Source organism: Mustela nivalis (assembly GCF_964662115.1).
Source record: "Mustela nivalis genome assembly, chromosome: 7".
NCBI classification, from domain to species: domain Eukaryota; kingdom Metazoa; phylum Chordata; class Mammalia; order Carnivora; family Mustelidae; genus Mustela; species Mustela nivalis.
This window is the reverse complement of record NC_139026.1, coordinates 69,679,546-69,704,645: the sequence shown is the minus strand read 5'-3', so window position 1 is coordinate 69,704,645 and position 25,100 is coordinate 69,679,546. Positions and strand designations below refer to the sequence as shown.

Here is a 25,100-nt window from a genome sequence, read left to right as displayed (position 1 = left end):
GAATTTTACCCTCACTTAGAAGTTTTTGAGTACAGACTGGAAAATCAATAAAAAGTTTGAGAAGAACTCATTTTTTCCAAATACTCATTTTTACATTATTTTTGAACAGATGCCTTTTTGGAAATCTTAAAAAAACAAACATTTCAAACAGTTGGCTAACACGCATGAACTAACACTCATTCAGTTTTTAAATTACGGATAATATCCGTATTAACATTATAATGACTCTATACTACAGATTGACATGGTACATCGTAACAGCTCCGAAGGATTCTTCCTTGATGCATCTCGACACATCTTTGAAGCATCTCAACATGGACTGGAGAGGAGGCACTTGGAAGCAAATCAGAATGTACACTAAATAAAACAGTCAACTTTTGGGGTGTGGATGGAAGGGGGAAGGTCCATTTAAAACATTCTTTGACATTGAATTTTCCTGCCAGTTTAAATCAGCAAATAAATGAAATTGCCTTAAATATATATATACTGTGCTTTTGATAGCCATGCAAAAATATTCAGTGTAGAAACTTTAAATCTGTCATTAATTCCCTTTGTATCATACACAGCCTGTTAGGTAATGGCAGGCTTTAAAGGTTGTTCAAGCCAGATTTTCATTTTGTTGCTGCAGAATTGTGTAAACAGCTACCCTCTTTGTGGACATCAAAGTATTTTCTTGGAAGTTATTTTAATCTGATTTCATAGAAGTTTTGGTTCGAACTATTAAAGGAACAGTTTTAACTCAGATTTGTAATAGTTTGTAGTTCTTTAGTTTGAGTTCTCAATAACCTAAAGATGCCTTTGTTTAGGTTTCATACTATATGTATATGTATATGTTAGTAATATATGCTACATTGTCTTTTTTGTTTTAATTATTGTGGCAGGTCTTTATTGAGCAAATTTGAAATAACCCTAAAAAGTTATAAATGAAAGGCATTTCAAGAAAGTTCAAGGATTGTATTACTGACAGTTCAAGGATTATGTTACTGACTCTTCTTGCTTTTCAGACAGTTTTGAAAGCACAGCTCTTAGCCTCTGTGTTCACTAAAAGACCTAGGATACCTCCCTAAAGATTTTATTGTAATGGGGCGCCTGGGTGGCTTGGTAGGTTAAAGCCTCTGCCTTCGGCTCAGGTCATGATCCCAGGGTCCTGGGATCGAGCCCCGCGTCAGGCTCTCTGCTCGGCAGAGAGCCTGCTATAAAAAAAGAGAAAAAAAAAAAAAGATTTTATTGTAATAAATGAACCCTCCGTGAACTGGGCCTATAAAACTCTTCTGTTTGAAATCTTCGTGGGTTTTTTTTCTCATGATTTAATTAGAACAGACTCTATCCTGAAAAAATTAGTGGAATCTCATTTTCTTCCATTTTAAAGGCAAAGAATTATTTGCTTCCTGTACAGCCTTTTACCCTTAAAGGACACTAAACGATAAACTGAAGAAAATGTTGGTATTCAGAATTTTTACTCATCATCCTCAGTCTGTTGCTACAGTTGTCTGTACTTAAAGCTTGGTTTTAAACATTATGCTCCCTTTCCAGAGGGAGAGATTTTAATAATCTTTTTAAAAAACTATTTCAGAATATGATAGATGTTTGTCTTGATATTATTGTTGCTACCATAATCTAATCCAGGACTGTCCAATAGTACTTCCTGAAATGATGGAAATGTTCTTTATCTGTGCTATTCAACATGGAAGCCACCAGTGCCACTTGGCTATTGAGCACTTCAAGTGTCACTAGTGCAACTCGGACTGAATTAACTTTTTTAAAAGGTGTTTAATTTTAATTGACATTTGCATAGCATCATATTGGGTAGTGCAGATTAGTCCTTTTGTTTTGCCTTTCTGCATACTAGCATTGTATAGGTGTCCCCATTAAAATAATTTAAGGATCTGCATTTTTGTTGGTTAGAATGTACTAAATGTGTGGTTTGCTAGATACTATTTGTTCTCCATATTTTTCCACAGTTTACTAGTTTTGTAAGTTTTGGAGGTCCTTTCCAAATCCTTTTTACAAATCAGATATATACAATTTAAGAGACAAGGTTATTGGGGGAGATTTTAGCTTTTGAGTTTGACCTTAATATAATAAAAATCACCCCCAACTGCCAGTGAACAATGATCTTAGAAGCTATTTGTTGAAAAAATTATTATTAAGTTTCTGTTGATTTTTAAACCTCATGTCTGTCTCTTTCACTTGACTCTAAGCTCCTTGAAATCAGGGAACATGTCTTGATAGGTTTCCTATTCCCATTGCTTAGCACGGTGCCTGGCATATCATAGGTGTGCAAAAAGTAATAATAGCATGAGATTGGAAGAAATTTGTATACCTGCTACACCAAATAAATGTGGCCATTTTATACCTAAGTGATATTTGAACAGTTTGCAAAGAAGGACATTTAATATTTTAATACTCAAAAGCAGACTTTTGTTCATTTTATTCAATATTTATTATCCATTATGTACCAGACATAGGCAAATATAAACAAGATACAGTTCCTGCTCTCAAGGAAGATTATAATCTGGAAAAGTTTCTAGGTTGGATTGAGATCAGTTTTTAGACATGGATAATACAGAAAAGACTTGTGAATCATGAAGATGTTAGGGGTAAAGAGATCAAATATGTCAATTTTTGTCTTCCCCATTACTTTAATTAGTACTATATGTAGGTATAAAAAAGGAAAAGTTGTTGATCATTTGTAGGGTGAGAGGAATGTGAAATATGAGTACACTTCTTCTTGCTAGTGGGTTTAGTTATATTGTGGTGTTTATCCTTACTTGTAGCCCTGATAAAACTCTGATTTCAAAAGCACATTCATGGTCAGTCAACTTTCTGGTAAAACTGGTTTATAAAGTACCTTCATGTTAAATGGCAATGTAAGAATATTACATCCATATTAAGTGGCAATGCAGACTTTTTAAAAAGGAGAGGATCCAAAAATAAAACGAAAGTATTTCACTGATTTGCAACTCCCATCTCTTTTTTTCAGGAATTACAAGCACATGTTGATCAGATAACGGAAATGGCAGCAGTAATGAGGAAAGCTATTGAAATTGACGAGCAACAGGGTTGCAAGGAACAGGAGCGAATATTTCAACTTGAAGTAAGTTTTAAATTGCAAATGTGGATAAAAACTGTCCATACAAAGATTTATGCCAGAAAATACATCCCATTTAAAAATATATGTATACACTTCTCTGGAAAACTGGCAATGTTCTCTTTCTTAACCTGGATACTGGTTATATGGGCATATAATGCAGGACCATTTCCATAGTAATAGAAGAGTCGAGGATCAGTAAAGCAGTATTTGAAAACATTGATGTTTTGATCCTGTGTTGCTTCCTGTTACTGGGTGAATATGCTTTTTAATTTAGTGATTTAAAAAATTTCTTCATTCTGTTGGAAATGATGATGATGCAGGAAAAGTTTTTTTAAACCACGGATATTCTTAGGGCACTTGTATTTTTCTGAGGAATATAAAAGCTTTTCCGTCCTTTATTTGTGGCAGCACAAGCATCAGTCGTTGTTGAATAATTCAGATCAGTAGAACAGACTTTTATACTTTATTCATTTTTTAAAGATTTTACTTATTTGACAGAGAGAGAGGGAATACAAGCAGGGGGAATGGGAGAGGGAGAAGTAAGCTTCCCGCCAAGCAGGGAGTCCAACGTGGAGCTCGATCCTAGGACTCTGGGATTATGACCTGCGCCAGCGGCAAATGCCCAAAAACTAAGCCAGCCAGGTGCCCCAACTTTTATGTTTTAAAAGTTTCATTTTGAAATCATAATGGAGATACTTTTGGTTATTGAGGGCCTAAAGTGATTTCTGTCTCTAAGCATTCTTTAAACAGGGTTAAGCAAACTTTTTCAGTAAAGGACCAGATAGGAAATATTTTAGGCTTTGCAAACCAAACATTCTGTTGGAACTACTCAGCTCTGCCATTGTAACACAAAGCAGCAATATACACAAAAAAGACTGAGTTTACCTATGTTCCTGTAAAGTTTAATTTAAAAACAACAGACCTCAAGCCAGGCTGTATATAGTTTGACCCCTGCTTTGTACCAGTAAAATTTAGAAAGACTGAAGACAAAGTGGTTGAGAATTACAAATGTTATTTTTAAATGTCTGCTTATTTCTTACAGTAACTAATCGGGGGGGGGGGGGGGTGGTAGTTATTAGTGCTAGATCTGGTCACTTGCCTTTTTGAAAAATATCCCAATTCACTCAGCCAACCCTGCTGCTTTCAAATTAGAGGGAAGAAAACAAACCAGACCAGATGGCTTGTCCTGCATTCCATGCTTTCATGGAAAGGAGTAAAAGGACTAAAGTACTAGGAGGTCCTAGTCCCAGGGTATTATTCACAGGCTTTGCTGAGTTTATAGAAATATAAACCTAGATGTTATTTTCTTCATCTATACTGTGAGTTTAAAATAAGGCAATTTCTCAGGTTCCATCTACAATCAGAGCTGCATAAAAAAGAAGGCTTTGCACTGGTGGAAAACACTGAGCACAGTTCTTGTATCTTTTTTTAAAAAAGTATTCTTGGGATGCCTGGGTGGCGCAGTTGGTTAAGCAGCTGCCTTCGGCTCAGGTCATGATCCCGGCGTCCTGGGATGGAGTCCCACATCGGGCTACTTGCTTGGCAGGGAGCCTGCTTCTCCCTCTAACTCTGCCTGCCATTCTGCCTGCCTATGCTCACTCTCTCTCCCTATCTCTCTCTCTGATAAATAAATAAAATCCTTAAAAAAAAAAAGTATTCTTTGGATTCAAGTTGTCAACTTCAACTGCATATATCATTTAGTGTATGTCTGCCAATGATAGAACCTTCTGTCATACCTTCATATGTTTGGCGTAAGATATGTTTGTATTCTCGGGGCTGTCCTGCTGACTGCATCTTTGTTTTTTTGCCCTCTTTTAGCAAGAAAACAAAGGCTTGAGAGAGATCCTTCAAATAACTCGAGAATCATTTCTGAACCTTAGGAAGGATGATATGTCTGAAAGTTCATCTTTGTCAGCATTAGTGACCAATAGTGACCTGAGTCTGAGGAAGAGCTGAAGAGCCTGTAAGTGTGTGAGCTTCTTACAAGGCTCTAAATGGTCACCAGGACTGGTCTACTAAAGTGAATGAATTAGCAGAAAAATCTGTCTCAAGCTACCCTTTGCTTTATTTTTTTTCTATAGTATGTACAGTGCACTGGCAATGATAATTCTTGAGATAGCAACAAAAAATGCATAGTTAATGGTCATAGACTTTATTCCAAAATAAAATTTAAAATAGAAACTTTGTTAATGGATGAACAAACTAAAGATTTTCTGAGTGCTAAACTGTCAAGAGCTTCCAGCAGTGCAGGTGGCATTCTGGATGACACTTGGGTAAGCCCAACTATCCCCGGTAAATGTTTGGGAGTTCATGAAATTATTCACATTTTGCCACAGTTTTAGGAAGAAAGATTGTCATACTAAATTTTATTTCTCCACCTTGTATGGCATCAGAGTTAAGAGAGAGCTTTATGTACCATGAGACTTCAGCTTTAATGATTGCCTGTCTACCTTCCCAGAAATGTAAATTTTTGTCAAAGAAAATTCATTTAGCAAGGCCATAAGAATGTTTTATGTGCACCATAAACAAGAGGTGATTTCATTTTAGCTAACTTGCCATAGTTAAAATAGCTAACAATTGTCCATAAGTTGCTTAAGTATATGAACTATTTCAGGAATGAAAGAGAAAGAATATTACTTTCTAAGAAAGAAGATCTTAGACATATTAGTAGGTTAAACTACTCCTTTGAAAGATTTAAGTTTTGGTTCTAAATCAATAATGAAGATGAGATTTTTCTCTTCTCTGGTTGATCTTAAGGATATTATGTAGCTCTTAGCTGAAAGAGTTGAAATGTTTGATACAGCATAGGTAAGGTAATTTCAGAGTAAATTAAGAATTGTTCTGCCTCACTGAACCCTTTTTTAAAAGTTTTTTTTTTTTTTAAGTATTCTTAAGAGATACAGAAAGTAAGTTAAAATTTCAAAAAAACAATTGTTTTCTGGATCTATTCTTAACCTCTATCTGGTCCTCATAACCTGTAAGATTTTTCTTATAACCTCTCAGTCAAAGGGGGGTGAGGGGAAGGAAGTCTGTGGATTTATAAGTATTTGTTTTGTTTTTTACAAAATATATATCCAGTATGTAAATTTTTAAAAGCCACTAGACATAAATGTACTTTAACATGAGTTGAAATCTAAATTTTTCTTATTTTGTGATTATAAAATAAAAGGATAAAAGAAAAAGTCACATATGATCAAATATATTCATTTATATTAAAATTAGCACAATAGGAAATTCCACTTTGGGGTATATAATTTGTTAAAGAAATATTCACATGGTAATTTTTGTGTATAATTTCATATATTGATAAAATTGAAAACTACTTTTCACCTTGGAATTTTCTATCCTAATTTTGGGGTGAGTAGGGTTGATGGGGCTGACTGAAAAGGGCTAATGGCCCAAACACTGAACAGATTCTCAGAGGCCTTAATTGATATTTTATAAATGACAGTTTTTATTTTAAGCTTTTCTGTTGGTTTTGGGGTAAGTATCTGTTAATTTGGTGACACATTCATTTATACAGTTTTTATCCCAAGTCAGAATTAAAATAAGCTACACAGTTGAGATTAAGTCTGAGGCAATTCATTGAGGCAGCTCTGTTACAAAATGTTACTTGATAGTTATTTTTATAAATAAGTTAATTTATTCTTGGTCTTCTTACTTGGATATAATTTTAAGATCTTGGTGTTTAAAGACATTTACTTCACTATATAGCAACAGTTTTCCATCCATATTTTTTTTTTAAAGTAAAACCTTAAATATATGTCTGAGAGTGTGTACTGCATAGGAGCCATTTTATCAATAAAGACAAATGGTTGAAATTGATATGGTCTCCAAGTTAATTTGAGAACAATGCTTACATTTATCCTTACATACAGGTTTTTTTTATGGCATCTCATCTCTTACCACAAAGCTAGTACTTAGCAACAACTTACACCTGTATTTCTTAGGAATTGGCCTGCAACTTATTCCTTATCCTGCAAGCCTTTTTATTGTATGTGGTGGGTTTAAGAGTGTCCCTTCAAAGGTATGTCCAGTCCTGGTTCTGATGTTCTGTACCTGTGAATATGACCATAATTTAAGTTTTTGAAAATTTAAGGATCTTGGGATAAAATCATCCTGAATTTAGGATGGGCCCTATATCCAATGACTGGTGTCCTTATAAGAGACAAGGATATTTCAAACAGACACATGAGGAGAAAGCCATGTGAAGACAGGTGGGGAGTTATGCAAGCCTTGGGGCCACACTATACCACCAGAAGCCAGGAGAAACGTATGGAATGCCTTGTCCCTCAGAGCCTCCAGAAGGGGCCAGCCCTGCTTGATTTCAGACTTCTGGCCTTCTTAATTTTTCAGAATTGTGAACCACCCCTTATGGTGATTTGTTACAGCAACCCTAAAAAACAATATCTATTTATCATCTATCCACTACTATTCTAAAAAACCAATTATATACAACCTTACAGATGAAGTATTATCTGCTCAAATTGATCTCCTTTATATAAGGGTGACTTACAAAGTATTTTATTTCTAAATTGCCTCAATGATTGGAAGATCATAGATCATTAACTCATTTGATCTCCACCTTTTCTGACAGTCTGAGTAAAATAGGAGTCAGTTTTTAGTTAAACAGCAATGAAGAATAATTTCTAATTGGAAGGGGCTTTCTTTTTACCTCTGTGGCTGCTTTTGTTCTTTCTTCTGACTTAAAATTAGAGAGCCCCAGGGCTCAGTCCTTATTTCTACTCTATTCCTACTCACTTCCTTGGTGATCTCATCCAATCTCATGACTTTAAATACCACCTGTAATGCTGATGACTCCCAGCTTTACAGCTCTCATTAAACCTCTCATTAACTCCAGACTCCTTCAAGTGTAACTATCAAAGAGAGATCTCAGACTCACTGTCCAGCCATCTCAGCTTATGATAACTCCATCTTTTCAGCCGAAAACCTTGGTGGCATCTTCGTCTCTACTTCCTGTTCTATTTTACACCCAATTCATTGGCAAATCCTATTGACCCTCCTTCTAAATATATCAGTATCCTACCATTTCTGGCTATCTCCACTGCTTCCCCTGGTTAACACACATTATGATTCGTGCTAGAGTGAACAAATTAGATTCAACCTAAATATCATACAATAGGGAAATAGTTTATGTCAATTATTAATTTATAATCAACATCTACCCAATGTAGTTTATTATATACCACAGCTTAAAGATTCTAGCAACAGGAACAAAAACATGTACCTAAATTTGCATAACAGAAACCTTAATACTAAATTGAACATACAACTACGTAAAAATCAAAGGCATAGGGAGAAATGTCCAGAAGCAAATAACATCAGTATGCTTCTAATTCATTGTTTTACATACACTAGACACTTAGCTACAAAAAACTTCGTTGCCTGAAAACCAAACTGTCTTTGTATAGATGTCATAATTTATCCAACTATTTCTCCTAGTGATAGAAATTCAGACTGTTTTCAATTTTTATTAACATAAAACAATGCTTCCCTAAACATCTATGTATGTATTTTATGTACTATACCTATTTCCAGTGTATAAATTCTCAAGAGTTTGTTATATTCCTTTTTGTTACAATTTATCTTTTACATAAAGGAAAAATAAAGGTATACAGTTAAAAATCCAGCATACAGAAAATATTACAGTTCAAAGTCAGTCTCTTACAACCCATGTCTTCCCAAAGGTAATTACAAGTTTCTTGTGAATCAGAAAAACTTAATCTATTAAGTGCTGTTAAACATACACACACACCCCCACACACAATTGGAATCTCAACTACACCTTGGTTCCTCAGTTTTGTTTTGGTTTTTTTTTTTTTTCAGTTAATGATAACCCTTGCAAGTTTTTGTTTGTTTGTTTGTTTTTGCCACATAAGGAATAAAGGATTAAACTCACATAAAAGGCAAAGCGTAAACCCCATGGCTTTGGAATAACTAAAGCTGTCAGAAAATTCACTATGTTGAAATCAGTACAGTAGGTAGAACTAGACCCAGAGTAAATACATCCTTATCTTGAAGCACAGGATATACACTTTTTGGGTATCAGACATTGCTAGGAAAGCTACATTTTCATCTTTCTATAAATCTAACAGAGGAAAGCTGGTTAGAATCTGGGTTCCAAGAGCTTGTCACTGCATAACCCCAAGCCTCAGCAAATTGCTTTTGTCTGTACAGACAGTTCAGGACGAATAGGGCTGGCCCTTGGCTACTTTAAAATGCCTCGGATGTATCAGCTTCATCTTAGATTTCAGCTACACTCAGTGGTCAAATATTCAGTGCTCCCAAATCAATGGTTGATGTGAGATCAAGTGAATGAATACCTCAAATGTTAACTTCTAGAATACGTTCATTTTAAGACCTATCTCTAACTAACTGAATTTAAATAAAAATCTTTATAATAATTTTATTCCTGGTCATGCAGACTCTAGACCTATAGAATATAAGAGGTTAAAAACATCATTCAGGAGAAAATTCAGTAGAGAATCACCGGTATGTATCATTGAAGGAATTCAGGAGGGAGAGTTGGTTTGGAAGAAGAGTAGTTCTACTTGTGAAATGGAAGACAGGCTAGTGTTAAAAAACTTTCAGGCATTTTTTTTTTTTTTTAGATTTTATTTGAGAGGAAGAGAGAGACAGTATGAGCATGGGGAGGGGCAAAGGAAGAAACCAACTCCCCACTGAGTAGGGAAGCCAGACATGACTCGGGGCTCCATCCGAGGACCCTGAGATCATGACGTGAGCCAAAGGCAGATGCTTTACTGGCTGAGCCACCCAGGTGCCCCAAAACCTTCAGACATTAATAAGCAAGATGAGAGTTTTTTGTTGTGTTGTTTTTTTTTTTTTTCCCCTCAGAGAAAAGCCTTTAATTCTGTCCATGAAAATAGTCCTCTAGACCCTAGGCCCAGCCCTAGCAATACATATATTCACTGTCAAGTAATTTTGATATATGGACGGTCTCCTACTCTAAATAAAGGTGTTAGAGCTCCTAGATGGCTCAGTTGATTAACTGTCTAACTCTTGGTTTGGGCTCAAGTCCTCTCAGGGTTGTGAGATAGAGCCCTGCACTCAGCACTCTGTGGAGTCTGCTTGGGATTCTCTCTTTCCTCTGCCCTTTCCCCCTGCTCATGTGCTTGCTTGTGTCCTTGTGCGACTCTCTAAAAATTTTTTTTTAAAGATCTTATTTATTTATTTGACAGTCAGAAATCACAAGTAGGCAGAGAGGCAGGCAGAGAGAGAGAGGGGGAAGCAGGCTTCCCGCTGAGCAGGGAGCCCGATGTGGGGCTCGATCCCAGGACCCCGGGACCAGGACCTGAGCCGAAGGCTTTAACCCACTGAGCCACCCAGGCGCCCTAAAATAAAAATTTTTTAAAAAGGTGTTGAGGTCCAGTTCAATTGCTGACTGGAAAACTGGGGAGCAAAGGCACATTTAGTGTGTCTCAACTACTTCATCCATCTGCATCACTTTCTAATCTTCCACCCCCTTCCTTAAAGCTCCCAGACACAGGCATCCATGTCCTTCCCAGTGCACTCACCACAAGTTCAGGCAGGCCAGATAACACACAAGCCAGTCTGGACAATAGAGAACCCATTACCAGGAGGAGCCATGAACCTCAGGTGAACAAGCCTTCTAGCCCCTAAGAACTACAAAGAAAAAAAGGTTGATATGGCCATCCTTTAACCTCCTTCCAAAGGAAGGAATTCACCCTGGGGGCAATGGAGTAGGTATATTATACTTATATAGAGGTATATTAATAGGACTCCAACAAAAGGAAAGAATTTGACGACCACAGCTTGCAGATCACTCAAGTGTTCTGACCCAGCTGCCAGGAAACACCTGCTAAATTCTAGGGTCTTGGGAGGAAAAGAAAAAGGTAAACAAAAGACAAGGTGTGCTCTGTGCAGTTTTATAGTATAGGTAAAATTTAACAAGGAAGACAATAAAAACAGAACCAACATACAATCTAGTAATCTCACTTCTGGGTATATAGCCAAAGGAAATGAAAAGCAAGATCTTATAAAAATGGCTAATTCCCATGTTTACTGCAGCATTAGTCACAAAAACCAAAACAAGGAAACATCCTAAGCGTCTATCAATGGATGACCAGATAAAGATTTGGAGGGGTTGTGCGTGTATATAAAATTAAATACTGTTCAGCCGTGAAAAAGAAAGCAAGCCTGCCATTTCCAAAAACATGGATGGACCTTGAGAGAACTATGCCAAGTGAGGGAAGCCAGAGAAAGACAAACACTAGATGATACCACTTCTGCGTGGAATCTCAAAAACCCCAAAATGGTGGTGACCAGCAGCTGAAGGTAGGAGAATTGGGGAAATGTTATTTAAGGAAGGAATGAACTCAGAATTAATAGGCAAAATCTGGAGCTCAAATGCACTAGGGATTATGGTCAACACTACTGTATTATAAACTTCAAGGCTGCCAAGAAACTGGATCCTGTTTTCACAAAAAGAATGATAATTATGTGACACATCAGAGGCATCAGCTCACTCTCTGGTGGTAATCCTACCGTAACCTCAATATACCAAATCCACATATTATACCTTAAACTCACATACTGTGGGAGGTCAATTACATCTCCATTTTTTAAAAAACAACACCAACAACATCCTTTCTGGATCGAAATGTGGAAAGCTGAGAATGGGCTTGCTGACCCCACCAAGCACCAAAGTGAAGGGCTGCAAGGACTGGCGGGGAGAGGGAGAGATGCCCCTGGGGGCTCTCCACAGAGAAGGGAAGGCCTCGAAGCTTCGCCTTATGGTTTCAACCATGCACTCAGCCTCCATGGTTTAGTTACTCCTACTCATCTTCCAATTTCAGCTTCAGTGTCATTTCAAGGAATTCTCGCCTGGCATCGTGGATTCCATCCCCTCGTCCATTTTATTTTATTTATTTTTTTAAGATTTTATTTATTTATTTGACAGAGAGAGATCACAAGTAGGCAGAGAGGCAGGCAGAGAGAGAGGAGGAAGCAGGCTCCCCTCTGAGCAGAGAGCCCGACGTGGGGCTCGATCCCATGACCTCTGAGCCGAAAGCAGAGGCTTTAACCCACTGAGCCACCCAGGCGCCCCCTCGTCCATTTTAAATTTCATTGCATATCGTACCTCCTCTGGGTAACTACTCTAGTACCTGTCTCATCACTCTCCAAACGATGCAGCAGGGGCCATGCCAGTATATTCCGCCATCTTCTTCCTAGTACCCAAGGCACAGCCTGGCACTTAGGAATTCAACACTTATTTATGTAATAAGTAAAAGTGAGATCAAAATAAAACTACTATCATTTTATGTGGGGGATTTCTTGTTGGTGGTGATATAGCCTGATCCAGACTGACAACCTCCGGAATGTAATGATTATATGGTAGTCCCTGGGTAAGCCCAAGTTTCCACTAGCTTGAGCCCCTCTCTACCTCCACTTCATAGAGTGGTCCTTATGATCACAGTGGCCAGATTGCCCAGAAGTCTTCCAATCAACAATCAGGGTAAAATGATTTCTAAAGTGTATTAGTTTCTAGCTAGGCCTGCCATGAAATACGATACACGAGTGGCTTAAGCAGAAATTTATTTTCTCACCACTCTGGAGGCTGGAAGTCCAAGATCGAGGTTGTTTTCCACTGAGGCCTCTCCTCTGCTTGCAGAAGGCTGCCTTCTCATTGTGTTGTCACCAATTCACCAGCAGAAGAAAACTGAAAATAATCAATGATTTATATTTTCATTCTGATACAGTATAAAGCACATTTAAATGGAAGTTAGGTATCCCAAATTTGATCTGGGCACTATTATTGATAATAGTGACTTAAATGACTCCTTGGTCAAGAATTTCCTCAGTTAGGGGTGCCTGGGTGGCTCAGTGGGTTAAGCCTCTGCCTTCGGCTCAGGTCATGATCTCAGGGTCCTGGGATCGAGCCCCACGTCGGGCTCTCTGCTCAGCAGGCAGCCTGCTTCCCTTCCTCTCTCTCTCTGCCTGCCTCTCTATTTGTGATCTTTGTCAAATAAATAAATTAAAAAAAAAAAAGAATTTCCTCAGTTATAAAGTAAAGGGTCAGATCTCATGGTCTCTAAGGTCTGTACCTGGTCTAATAGTCTGTTTCCTTGGTAGAACCCATTTTCTCTCCCAACCTTCTGCATAGCACTAGTTAACTGCTGTGGTTTGATAACCTGGGAGCTAACCTATAACAGGTTAATCAAAACTAAAACATTTTAAGAATAGCATAATGAATTTTCTGGTGATACTACTACTTTTTACTTTTCTTCAGTTGGACAAACTTGAAGTGCTAAGGACACCAACATGAATTAATCCACCAAAGATACCAGCTTTCCTTCTAACAAGCGATATGCTATACACACTGCCTCAAATTTCCTTCATTTCCTATTGTTCCATTTAGGCTTAAACTAATTTTTAAGATAAAGATTGAATTCTCCAGATGGAAGTCATTTTATACCTATGAAACTTCTATCATGTCTTTATTGCTATCATACAAATAGAGTTGGTCAAAAAATTTTATAAAAAATGAAGGGCACCTGGGTGGCTCAGTGGGTTAAGCCTCTGCCTTCGGCTCATGTCATGATCTCAGGGTCCTTGGGATCGAGCCCCACATTGGGCTCTCTGCTCAGTGGGAAGCCTGCTTCCCCCCCTCTCTCTCTGCCTACCTCTTTGCCTACTTGTGATCTGTCATAAATAAATAAAATCATAAAAAAAAATTTAATGAGACTTCAGCATTTTTTCAAAATAGGCATTTATTATTTTATAAAAATTATACAAAGTGGCTTTTTATTACTCAAATTATGAAAATTTTTAAACAATTTGTTTCAAGCCTCCAAAAAAGTGTGCTCTGTCTTTAGTCTTCAGTAGCAATACATTTTGATGGTATGGAAAATAACTCACAAACATTCCATAGAACTTTGTTAGAATGTGCAAAGATATGACAGAAGTCAGAAGCCCTAAAGGGATTAAAAAAATTCAAGTAAGTATTATTGAAGTTAATATAAACAGGATTACAGAATAGTTAACACCTGTGTTTAATTTTGCAAAGCAAAAATGATTAGTTTTGTATGTCTGCACTTTATTTCAGCCTTTCCAAAACACTTTTAAATGCAAAAACTGAAAATTTTCCAGTTACCTGAAACTTCAGAAATCTACGAAAAACTGTGAAAAGCAGCATCATTTAAATAGTGGTTAACTCACAGATATATATGCGACCAACAACAAGTACCGTCACTATGACTCAGGCATGCCACAGTCCCCAGCTTACAATCCACAGCAGAACCAAAGGCAGCCTCTCTGACAGTTAAGACAAAAGGCCATGAGGAGTGAGTATGCACTGCAGGGCATCCACGTGCTTGCTTATGGAGGAAAAGGGTCAAAACTGAAAGGACTTTCCTTACAGAATCCAAGGTCCTAATTCAAAGCAGCTCCTTTAAATTACATGACTCCTTTTTGACTCCCTCCTCATCACAAAAACACAGATGGTACAAAGTATATAAAAGAAAATTTTTGAAACCTGTATTTGACATCAATGCTAATACCCACCAATTTAGCAGAAAGAACTACAAAATGCAAATTTTAGAAGGTTTCCTTACTTATGGGACTACAGATTGGGGTAGGAGCCAACTGGTTTCCTAAGAAACAATTCTAATGCACTTTAAATTGGAAATGAGATGTCAACATTCCTTTAAGGGCCTTTAAAGGAAAAAAGGAGGCCATTATATCCATATCAAAGTTTTATTATCTATGTAAGTTGACCTGTTTTCAAATAACTGACATAATTTAATATTTAAATTAGCATTTTAAGCAGTAAGAGGCAAAAACAAAGTGCCTACTGAACTATACACTTTATGATTGATCCAGTAACTATGTAATTTTACCACAATTAAAAATAAATGAAAGAAGGGTACCTTTTGATAATATATCAATAAGGACACCACAATATAGTACAAAGCACAGATAGATACAAAAGCCTACTTTCTTCTCAGATTTGCACTGGAGATGGCTGAAGCAGGCTGGGCATATACACCAAAGCTGGGGAAACGCTTGACTTGTACTTCAAGATCACACTGACCAAGCCTTTTGGCATCTACAGAAGCAGGGGTGTTCTCTCTCCAGCTGGCTGTTCCTTCCGGAAGAGTTCTTTGATCTGGGTTAGTCGGCAGTAGAGCCTCTCTCTCAATGGAGGGATGTGGTAGCTAGGGTCCAGAACGTTCGTTACTCTGCGCTCCCTCTCTCGCTTCCATAACTTGTACGGGTGGGCAGGAAAAAATGGCTGCCCTCTTTCTCTTCGCATCTGTAACGTCACTCCACTTACAGCAAGCATCCCCCATACTGCCAGGATAATAAAGTCTAAAAAAACAGCAAAACAGCAGTTTGAACTCTTGTATTTCGCAACCTAAAAGAGCTCTAACACTTAACCTTTCAGAGTTTAAATCTGTGTCATTCTTTCTCGGCAATATTAGACTTTCTGGTGAGTTTGGCCAAATGTGTATTTCCTCACTTATAACCGAGGAATGAATAAGGAAGCTAGTCTTAAATTCTAAAATGGGAATTTTCTGTTACAGGCACTTGAAAGTCCAGAAAGGCTATAAAGTCCATTGTTTGGATCCCTGGAATTCTAATACTCTATGACCAGTGCCCACAGGTGTGGTGGTTCATTGTGTTTTCTTGGGGCTGGGGTGGGGAGAAAGTAGTCCAGTCCTCCAGCTATACCCCACAAACACACATCATGAGATGTGTGGAACACATCTGCGGAACACATGTGCGGACCATGAGACGCCACTCTGCTCTCTTTTCTCCCATTCCACTCAATGCGGGGGCCACCCCTTCATGCAGAGCAGGTACAGAAGGTTCAACAGTTCAACAGACTAACAGCTGCTGGCAAAGGTTAGTCAAAATATTGTTTGGAGCTCCTGGATGCCTCAATGGGTTAAGCCTCTGCCTTCGGCTCAGGTCATGGTCCCGGGGTCCTGGGATCGAGCCCCGCATCGGGCTCTCTGCTGAGCGGGGAGCCTGCTTCCCCCCCCTCCTGCCTGCCTCTCTGCCTGCTTGTGATCTCTGTCTGTTAAAAAAATTAAAAAAATATATATTGTTTTGTATGTAAAACTTGCAAGACACGTGGATTTCAAGGTCTCTACCATCAACCTCTTATCCAGTGAGGGCAGGCTCAGGATGGTAGAGGGAAAGATTTGCCCTTAAATATTCACAGCAATCAGGACTATGCTTATAGATCTTCAATTCCAAGACATGCTTTTCCATATTCCATATTTTAACATATCTGAAACCAAAACATCCTACACATCGTTGTGAACATCTGATTTAGTAATTTAGTAATCTAATTTAGTACTTTTTTTTTCTTCAAACAGTTAATGGAGAAGCTTTAATGGGTAGCATCTTAAAATTGCAGAAACAGTAACACCTACTGATTGAAAATCACTTTTTCTCTTTCAAGTAGCAAATTACATGCTTCTTTAAAGGAGGGAAACAAAGGAATAACTTTAAAAATCAGACTGTCATTCTCATCCCACCCCAACTGGAAATGGACCAGGTAACTAGAGTAATCCTGGTTAAGAAATTTCTTAACAAAGTTCATTTAGAAGATTTTTAGAAGTATGAACTTTAACCTCCTTACAAATTTGAATTTTCTGCTCCTATGGTCATAAGGGAACATTAACAGAAGACTCTAATAGCATCTGTATAGTGTGAGTTTCCTCCTCTGGTCCAGTTAACCTTCTTTCAATCTAGTTACCAAGTGTTCTTGTTAGTACAAGTGGGCTAGTGTTCCAGATTTAGTCTTACCATTAGTTTGAAAAGGCACATTTGTGAAAGCTCTGTGGAAATCCTCGTGGAGTGCTCTCTTGAGTATATTCAAAGTGATGTAAGAAAGGCTTGTGTACAAGTAACTGTCAAAGGCCAAGACCACCAAGTAGGAGCCAACAAATCCACAAGTCAGTATGTTCAGCTGTGGAAGAGTACAAGTGTTTAGGCGTCGCCACTGGCAGAACAAGGAGTGGATTCTAACCCTCCCCACTCACTTCTGTTCCCTTAGGGCACAGGAAACGGGGTCAAGTCTCAGAGCTGAATAAAGGTTACCTGTAAGGTTAAACTGACAACCACCTTTGACACCCACAGTGAGTTCTTAAAACATGGTTTACTTTAATCATAGAAATGTCTTTCCTGGGGAAGGACCTCATTAATAAAGTCTAACTAGACGAAGAACGCTTCATCTGGAGAGACTGCTGAAATGAACAATCTATCTGCTTGTGCATTTACATGAGCCCAACCTCTCTGCTCCCACCATTTAAAGCATACAGACAATGGTGATCTGCCTCACTTGATGAAAAAAAACATTGTGTACTAATTGTAATCAGAACTTCTTTTGCTTTCACAGTAACAAGCCTATTTAAAATTCATCATCTCCTAAAGATTCTCATGTAGCTCTCCCCAGTAAATAAAACATACAAAGTGATGCACTAAGTGAACAGCAACTGAAGGTCCGGGACAGTAGCATGAATAAATCTTACTGGATGAAAACACTCACTATTCTTAGGCAGCCCATGAAAACTACTGGAATGATAACAGCTATACAAGAGAAGGTCACCCAGAACACACCATCGTCTTGAAAAATCTTCAAGTTTCCTGCAAAAAGAAAGCAAGAGTTAATAGCAGGTTTACCAAGTTCAATTTCATTTTCTCAACATCTAAACACAGACAGGCATCGAAGGTTTATTATGACCACCAGGGAACAGGCTGGCAATTAGAAATGAATTCTGATGTTTTTCGTTTAACTGCCAGTACAATCCCCTTTGAAGGATGTGTCTAAGAAGGATGAGGAGTGAGAGGACAATCAAGCAGGTAAATGCTCTGCTTTTAGTCCCTGGAAAATTTAAAAAAGGCTGGACTAGTCCAAGCTCTTCCGTTCACTAGTCATGATACTAGGACCCAGTTTCCTAACATATAAAATGAGAAGACTGAACTATTTCGTGTCCAAGCTCCATATCATCCTTCCTTGCTCTATGTTTCTATCACTTTATGATTTTGTACTGTAAAGTAAAAAGTGCAAGTAAATGGCATTCAGAGCTAACTATATGAACTCCTAACCAATATGAGCAGCAAAATCCATTCACTAGATTTTTGCTATCAGTGAATTTCCTGCCAGGCCCTGCATCTTGGAAGATCAGGAAAGACGGGGGCTAACCACTTGCCTGAGCTTCCACTAAACCCTTACATTTAAATATCGAGGACGTAAGCCAGACAGTTATACTGATACTGGCACCACCACTCAGTCCAACTGGAGGTGGCCCATATGTTGAGACCCAGAAATCCTGGAAGAGGGGGAGAGTTCCATAGTAAGATGTGACCTTGGGACTCCACGTTCTCAGAAAGTGAACTGCAACAGGTTGCAGGGAGGTGAATTTATGGATCATATTCTGTAGTTTAACTGCATTAACCTCCACAAAAGACACATGTAGCTTTAAAAAAAAAAAAAGTCAAGAAATCCAGGGATTAAAAATAGTAGTTGTGATGCAGGTATGTGAAGACTGACCCTTTCAGAGCATAAACTCTTTGCTATTGACATCATCAAGTGAAAACAGTAGAGATTGCATTAGATCTGAGAGGTTAGTATTTCTCAAATTTTAATGCTTAAAAAATACGATTTTGCACCCACTGGAGGTCACCCTAACTGCCCTTCATCAATGAGACAGTTCACAAATAAACACATTAACTATTAAAAATTCGAACCAATCATGCCTCTATTCTCCAAGCACTGGCAAAGAAAGGGAAGGGAGCTCATTAAGTAGTTCATTTAGCACTTAGGGAGTAGGGCCCTGAATCTGCATTTTCAACAAATGTCCCTGTGAACCTATCCTTTAGCCAGATCTAAACACTGCTACTTTGTATCAATCTAGATTAAAAAGCTACCCACAAGGGGACCCGTGAGAATGAACCTGACTGTAGGTTTGGCTAAAATCGGAACAAAGGGACTTGGGATGGACAGTAAACACACTGCTTGTCAATTCTATCTGGTCTTGAAAAAATATCTTCAGAGAGCCACCCGCACTCTGTAAATTATATCATGTGTGCTCAAGAGATGACGGCCTCAAGAGATAGTTCTTAGATCTAACATTTCTATCAACCTTAATCTGATGTTGATATACGTAACAGAAGACCTAAACATTACCACAAAAAGAAAACAATATAGCAGAGTATCTTAGAATATAAATACTTTTTTTTTTTTTTAATATTTTTGACAACAATCAGGAAACGTTAAGTTCTTATACAATCGCAAAGTAGAAGGGGAGAGAATGTGCCACTCCAAAATGCACACTTCGGCATGTGGATTATTTTGAGTTGAAGGCAATCAGGACCCAGCAGAGTCAGGAAAAACTTTAACTGCTTCACTAACTGCCTACAAGCATTTATACAGGGAGCCTGACCCAGAAAGAGAGCAGCTACGCATGGTAACTATTCTATCTGAGAGGCTCACCTGCCTGGGAAGGCAAAAGCTGATTACCACACGTCTGCTCTTCTTTGCTTGCGACTTGCACTCCCCACCTTGCAACCCCAGGCGCCTACCCCATTCCTTAGCTTAGGATGACAATGAAGCCTCAGCTGCTGGACAGCCTTTGGGCCCATATTTTTAAGGGGCTCCTATACATACAAAACTAAATTTGTCCTTTTGTTAATCTATCTTATGTTAATTTAATGATTAGACCAGCTGAGGAACCTTAGAAGGATAAAGGGAAATTTCTCCAACCCTACAAAAGATAGTTAAATTACAAGTTAACCACATTCTTAAAACTTAAAAAAAAAAAAAAAAATCCCCAGAACCATCCCATGCTGCCACCCTTTAGTAGGTATGTGAGAACGCCCGGAGTCTGGCAGATAGATGGTGGGAGTGAAGGTCAGGGTAAAAGACAACCCAGGAATGAAGCACCAGGTTCCCAAACCAGCTGCCAGCACAGCTGTGGCAAGCTCATCTATGGGATACACCGGGCTTCAGTGCTCATGAGTCACTTTGTATTGGCCCTCCCTCAAGTGCCATATCATCCATAGAAATTACCAGAACTCTACAGGCAAGGCCCCAAGTCCCTGATGGGGCAGTATTTGCACCTAGAGAACCCAAACGAGGTCTTGCAAACAGTAAACTGAACGCAGAAAACATTACACTTCTCCTACCCAGCAGGGCAAAGAACATCACTGAGGAGATGAGGAAGCCCAGCTCTAATCCAACACACAGCATGCAAATCAGGAGGATTCCAAATCGCCACCAAGCAGCTACCAGGAGAATCCCACCAACGCTTCCAGCGACGGCTGTCAAAATCAGACGAACTGCACGGAAGGAGAAGATGAACTGTTTGACCAGAGGCAGCTTTTTCTACCACATGCCTTAGACACACGATGCCACTGCCAGAGGAAGCCTTAGCCTTTCTGTGGGTCAAGCACTGAGGCAATGTCAGGACTCCAGCACGCGGAGGCCTTCCCTAAGGACAGGCTGGTCAGAGCTGCAGAAACCAGCAGGTGAGCCAAACCTCCTGGGCAAGTGATAGGTGTGGCACAACCCTTAAATTGGGGCTAAGGAAGAAGGGGCAATAAGCATTCTGCTAAATGTGACAAAGAAGGATGGGTTGTGTTTGAAGATAAAGAAAATCTTAATATTTTGATAGCTGTAAATCGCGTATCTTCAATATACCACATAGGTGGACTACAGCAACAAAGCCCTTCACTTCCCTAAGTACCACGGATTTCACCAAGCAAATTAAAAATCCAAAGGGGGGCGCCTGAGTGGCGCAGTGGGTTAAAGCCTCTGCCTTCGGCTCAGGTCATGACCCCAGAGTCCTGGGATCAAGTCCTGCATCGGGCTCCCTGCTTAATAGAAAACCTGCTTCCCCCTCTCTCGCTGCCTGCCTCTCTGCCTGCTTGTGATCTCTGTCTGTCAAATAAATAAATAAAGTCTTAAAAACAAATTAATTAATTAATTAAAATTCCAGAAGAGAAGGTCTAAATGAGCAGCATAGAAAAGCTGTTTCAAGTGTAAGTGGCTCATTATTTACACACATAACAAGCTATCACACACAATACTGTTCAAACTATAGAAAGAAAGGGGGAGCATGAACACAACCACTTTCTTCCCAAACTCTATTATTTTCACTTACCATCATACGTAAGAAGTGTCAGTCTTGTAACTGGTATGTAGAAGAAGAAACCCGTAAAGATAAAGCCTATGAAAAATAATTCTAGTAGCAAACCACCAGAAAAAGAAGAAAAGAAAAAAAAAATAGAAGTTATGGTTAGGTATTCTTTTCACAGTGCAATTTAAATTTCAAACCTACAAATACATGCTTAAGCATTCAGAATTCACACATATTAGGACATTCTGAGGAAAGATACACCTGAAAGACAGGAAAAATTTACAAGTGGCTGGGAGTAAATATTAAATGAATACAGTATTAAAGTATTAACTATTAGATACACTGCATAGAGGTCAGTATCAATTGGTAAGTCGTTAACTGTTAATTTCATAGCTCATTTTAATATCCCTGTGCTTCCCACTGAAAACAAGAATGGTATACTTCTGTCATTGTGTCTGATTTGAAACTACACAATAGATTTAATTTGTTACATGAGAAAAATAAAATGTAAGGAAAAATAACAAATATTTCAAAGTAAAAAGTGACTTTTGGGAAGCCTGGGTGGCTCAGTCTGTTAAGCATCGGTGTTCAGCTCAGGTCATGATCCCAGTGTCCTGGGATCGAGTCCAACATTGGGTTCCTTTGTTCAACAGAAAACCTGCTTCTCCCTCTGCCTGCTGCTCCCCCTGCTTGTGCATGCGCTCTCTCTTCCTCTCTGACAGATAAATAAATAAGTATTTTTTTAAAGTAATTTCTATACCTTCCTTTAATTCATCCTTTCTTATCTATGCTGAATAATTAATCACTCTCTTCATCCATTAAAATACCTAGTAACATTTTTGGAACCTTGCCCAGAGCTAAGCAATTATATTCTTTACTATAGAATCACTCTATACTTTGAGGAATTAAACATTCTTCAGAATATTTTCTACTCAATCAAGGAGAAAATATAATAATAAAGGGGTTGCATATTTCAATTCATAATTTTTTTTTTTTTTTAAAGTAGGCTCCAGGCCCAGCATGGAGCCCAACACAGAGTTTGAACTCATGACGGCGAGATCAGGAGTCAAGACACTTAACCAAATGAGCCACCCAGGCACCCCCACAATTCATAATTTATTAAAGCAAGTTTAAAAAGTCTGAGATCAGTATTATTTTCACTCTTTCCTTGATGCTCTGTTATAGTTCTTGTTAATGAATAAGGATTTTTTTTTTTAGTGATTGCCAACACTGTTACACAAAGGGCAGCCCTAAAATTCAAATCAATTCAGTGAGCATAATTTTCTAGTAGTCCCCTTCTTCACGGTTTCTCTTCTTATGGCTTCAGTTACCCCACAGCCCAGAAGCAGATGATCCTCCTTCTGAGGTTCCAACAGAAGGTCAACAATAGCCTAACACCATGTCACAATTCTTTTTTTTTTTAATTTTTTTTTAATTTTTTTAAAGATTTTATTTATTTATTTGAGAGAGTGAGGAGAAGGTCAGAGAGAGAAGCAGACTCCCCATGGAACTGGGAGCCCAATGCGGGACTCGATCCTGGGACTCCAGGATCATAATCTGAGCCAAAGGCAGTCTTCCAACCAACTTAGCCACCCAGGCGTCCCACCATGTCACAATTCTTACCTGCATCTTACACCTCACTTCATCTCATTGTATGGGCATTTTATCATCTCACAAGTGCAAGACAATAAATATTTTGCCATAATTATTCTATTTATTATCTTGCCATAATTATTCTATTTATTATTAATTGTTAATTTCTTACTGTGCCTAATTTATAAATTAAATTTTATCATAGATATGCATGGATAGGAAAAAAAAAAATATATATATATATATATGTATGTACAGGGTTCAAGTCCTATCCATAATTTCAGGCATCCACTAGGAGACTTGGGAAGTATGCCCCACGGATAAGAGGGAACTACTGTGTCCCACTCCCCAAATGGGTTTCACAGAGATGATTGTGGAGCTCCTATTTGCAGTCTGAACCTCCCAGGACTAAGGAGACATTTCAATATACATATACCACAGACCTGCTGCTCGATGTATGTGAAATCACATCAGTCACCACTGTCAAAATCCACACATGCTTACACAAATGTCCTGATTTCCAACCCCAGTTACTTTTAGTCAGCTAGCCGACCTAGGAATTGAAGTTCACTGAATAAATCCAGTTTTGTTCCCCTCTTAGTAAGAGGAGGTTATAATCCATTATTAAAAGAAAAAATTAAAATGCACTACGTAAAATCTTTACTGAACTAAGTAAATTAAGTAAAATCTTTACTGAAAAGAACCCAGCCACAAATCTATGAAGATAGCTAGAGATAAGCAGTTGCTTCGCCTCCTTAAAATTCAAATACCCCAGCAGAATTTAAGCAAAATAACCCATAAGTCATGTAAACAGCAACTACATCAGTAATACCTGTTTTCCAGAATCTGTGTCCAAAAAAACAAATGAAGAGACCAAGCAGGGCAAAAAGGGTGAAGAACACTTTGGTTGATACTCTTCCTAAAAATAATAAAAAATTTAGTGGGTAATATATCCAAACCTTTTATTTAATTATGAGAACAAGGCTTCATGAAAAAAGCAAAGGGCACTGACAATAGTATGTACACTTATTTTAATTTATAATAGATCATGTACAAATATAAGCATATGAATTATAAACCTACTTTGGAAATACCCTCGCCATCCTTAACAAATTGTTTTATGCGGGCAATGACCATCAATGCTACTACTATAACAAAAGAGGAACCAGACAATCTCTGCTTCCGACAAAATATGCAGCACTACTGCTGACATATTCTTGGGGAATTGTTTGTGCATAAAATAGTTTCATTTCTTCACAAACTGCAAGAAGAAAGGAGGGCAATGGAAAGGACTACAGATTAAAAGACTTAAAAGACACATCAAGTAAATACAATGTATAGACATCATCTGAAACCTGATTCAAATTTTTAAAAAACAGGGACGCCTGGGTGGCTCAGTTGGTTAAGCAGCTGCCTTCGGCTCAGGTCATGATCCCAGCGTCCTGGGATCGAGTCCCACATCGGGCTCCTTGCTCGGCAGGGAGCCTGCTTCTCCCTCTGCCTCTGCCTGCCATTCTGTCTGCCTGTGCTCACTCTCTCCACCCCCTCTCTCTGATAAATAAATAAAATTTTTAAAAAAATAAATAAAATAGGGGCGCCTGGGTGGCTCAGTGGGTTAGGCCGCTGCCTTCGGCTCGGGTCATGATCTCAGGGTCCTGGGATCGAGTCCCGCATCGGGCTCTCTGCTCAGCGGAGAGCCTGCTTCCCTCTCTCTCTCTGCCTGCCTCTCCATCTACTTGTGATTTCTCTCTGTCGAATAAATAAATAAAATCTTTTAAAAAATAAATAAATAAATAAATAAATAAATAAAATTAAAAAACAAAAAACAGAAAAACAATTGGGATGACTGGGAAAATGTAAATATTGGCTGTTAATTTGATGGTATTAGGGAATTGTCTTTGGTATTTTTCACTGAAACTTGCGTCAGTGATTACTGTGCCTATATCACACACACACACACACACACACACACACACAAGTATGTGCATACACACTGAAATTTTGTGAACAAAATGCTGGCCACAGATTTGCTATTAAAAAAAAAAAAATCCAGTAATAAAGGAGCGCTAGGAGGCCAAGACTCAGGTGGGTATATAGCTGAAATCAAAACCATGAATCAAAATCATTAATGCTGAAAAATTAGTATATGAAGGTTCTTTGAAGTTCTTCACCATAAAAAATCTTAACTGAAACTCACATTAAAATAAAAGAACATGTACTACACCATAAGTCACACATGAACAAATCATTGCCCATAT

The 25,100-nt window shown here is 38.3% G+C and overlaps 2 protein-coding genes across 10 annotated transcripts in view; one reads left to right on the top strand and one right to left on the bottom strand.

The window, feature by feature from the left end:
• FGFR1OP2 (FGFR1 oncogene partner 2) overlaps positions 1-6,919 on the top strand; it is a 30,617-nt gene extending 23,698 nt beyond the window's left edge. For 2 of the 5 annotated variants that reach the window (XM_082738563.1, XM_082738562.1), the window contains 3 exons: positions 239-352; positions 2,984-3,097; positions 4,913-6,919. In XM_082738563.1, the coding sequence (XP_082594689.1) occupies positions 239-352; positions 2,984-3,097; positions 4,913-5,050 (366 nt within the window). In that variant the 3' untranslated portion in view covers positions 5,051-6,919. Of the gene's footprint in view, positions 1-238; positions 1,078-1,221; positions 1,890-2,983; positions 3,098-4,912 lie in introns of those variants that run through there. The other 3 variants (XM_082738565.1, XM_082738564.1, XR_014313727.1) reach the window with 2 other exon arrangements.
• A 1,343-nt stretch (positions 6,920-8,262) lies between these two features.
• The window catches only part of TM7SF3 (transmembrane 7 superfamily member 3), a 42,435-nt gene continuing 25,597 nt past the window's right edge, over positions 8,263-25,100 (bottom strand). For 2 of the 5 annotated variants that reach the window (XM_082738518.1, XM_082738520.1), the window contains exons 7-13: positions 23,675-23,761; positions 21,274-21,354; positions 20,297-20,449; positions 17,658-17,755; positions 16,916-17,078; positions 15,189-15,466; positions 12,675-12,815 (exon numbers count right to left, since the gene is read on the bottom strand). In XM_082738518.1, the coding sequence (XP_082594644.1) occupies positions 15,204-15,466; positions 16,916-17,078; positions 17,658-17,755; positions 20,297-20,449; positions 21,274-21,354; positions 23,675-23,761 (845 nt within the window). In that variant the 3' untranslated portion in view covers positions 12,675-12,815; positions 15,189-15,203. Of the gene's footprint in view, positions 12,325-12,674; positions 12,816-14,837; positions 15,467-16,915; positions 17,079-17,657; positions 17,756-20,296; positions 20,450-21,273; positions 21,355-23,674; positions 23,762-25,100 lie in introns of those variants that run through there. The other 3 variants (XM_082738517.1, XM_082738519.1, XR_014313723.1) reach the window with 2 other exon arrangements.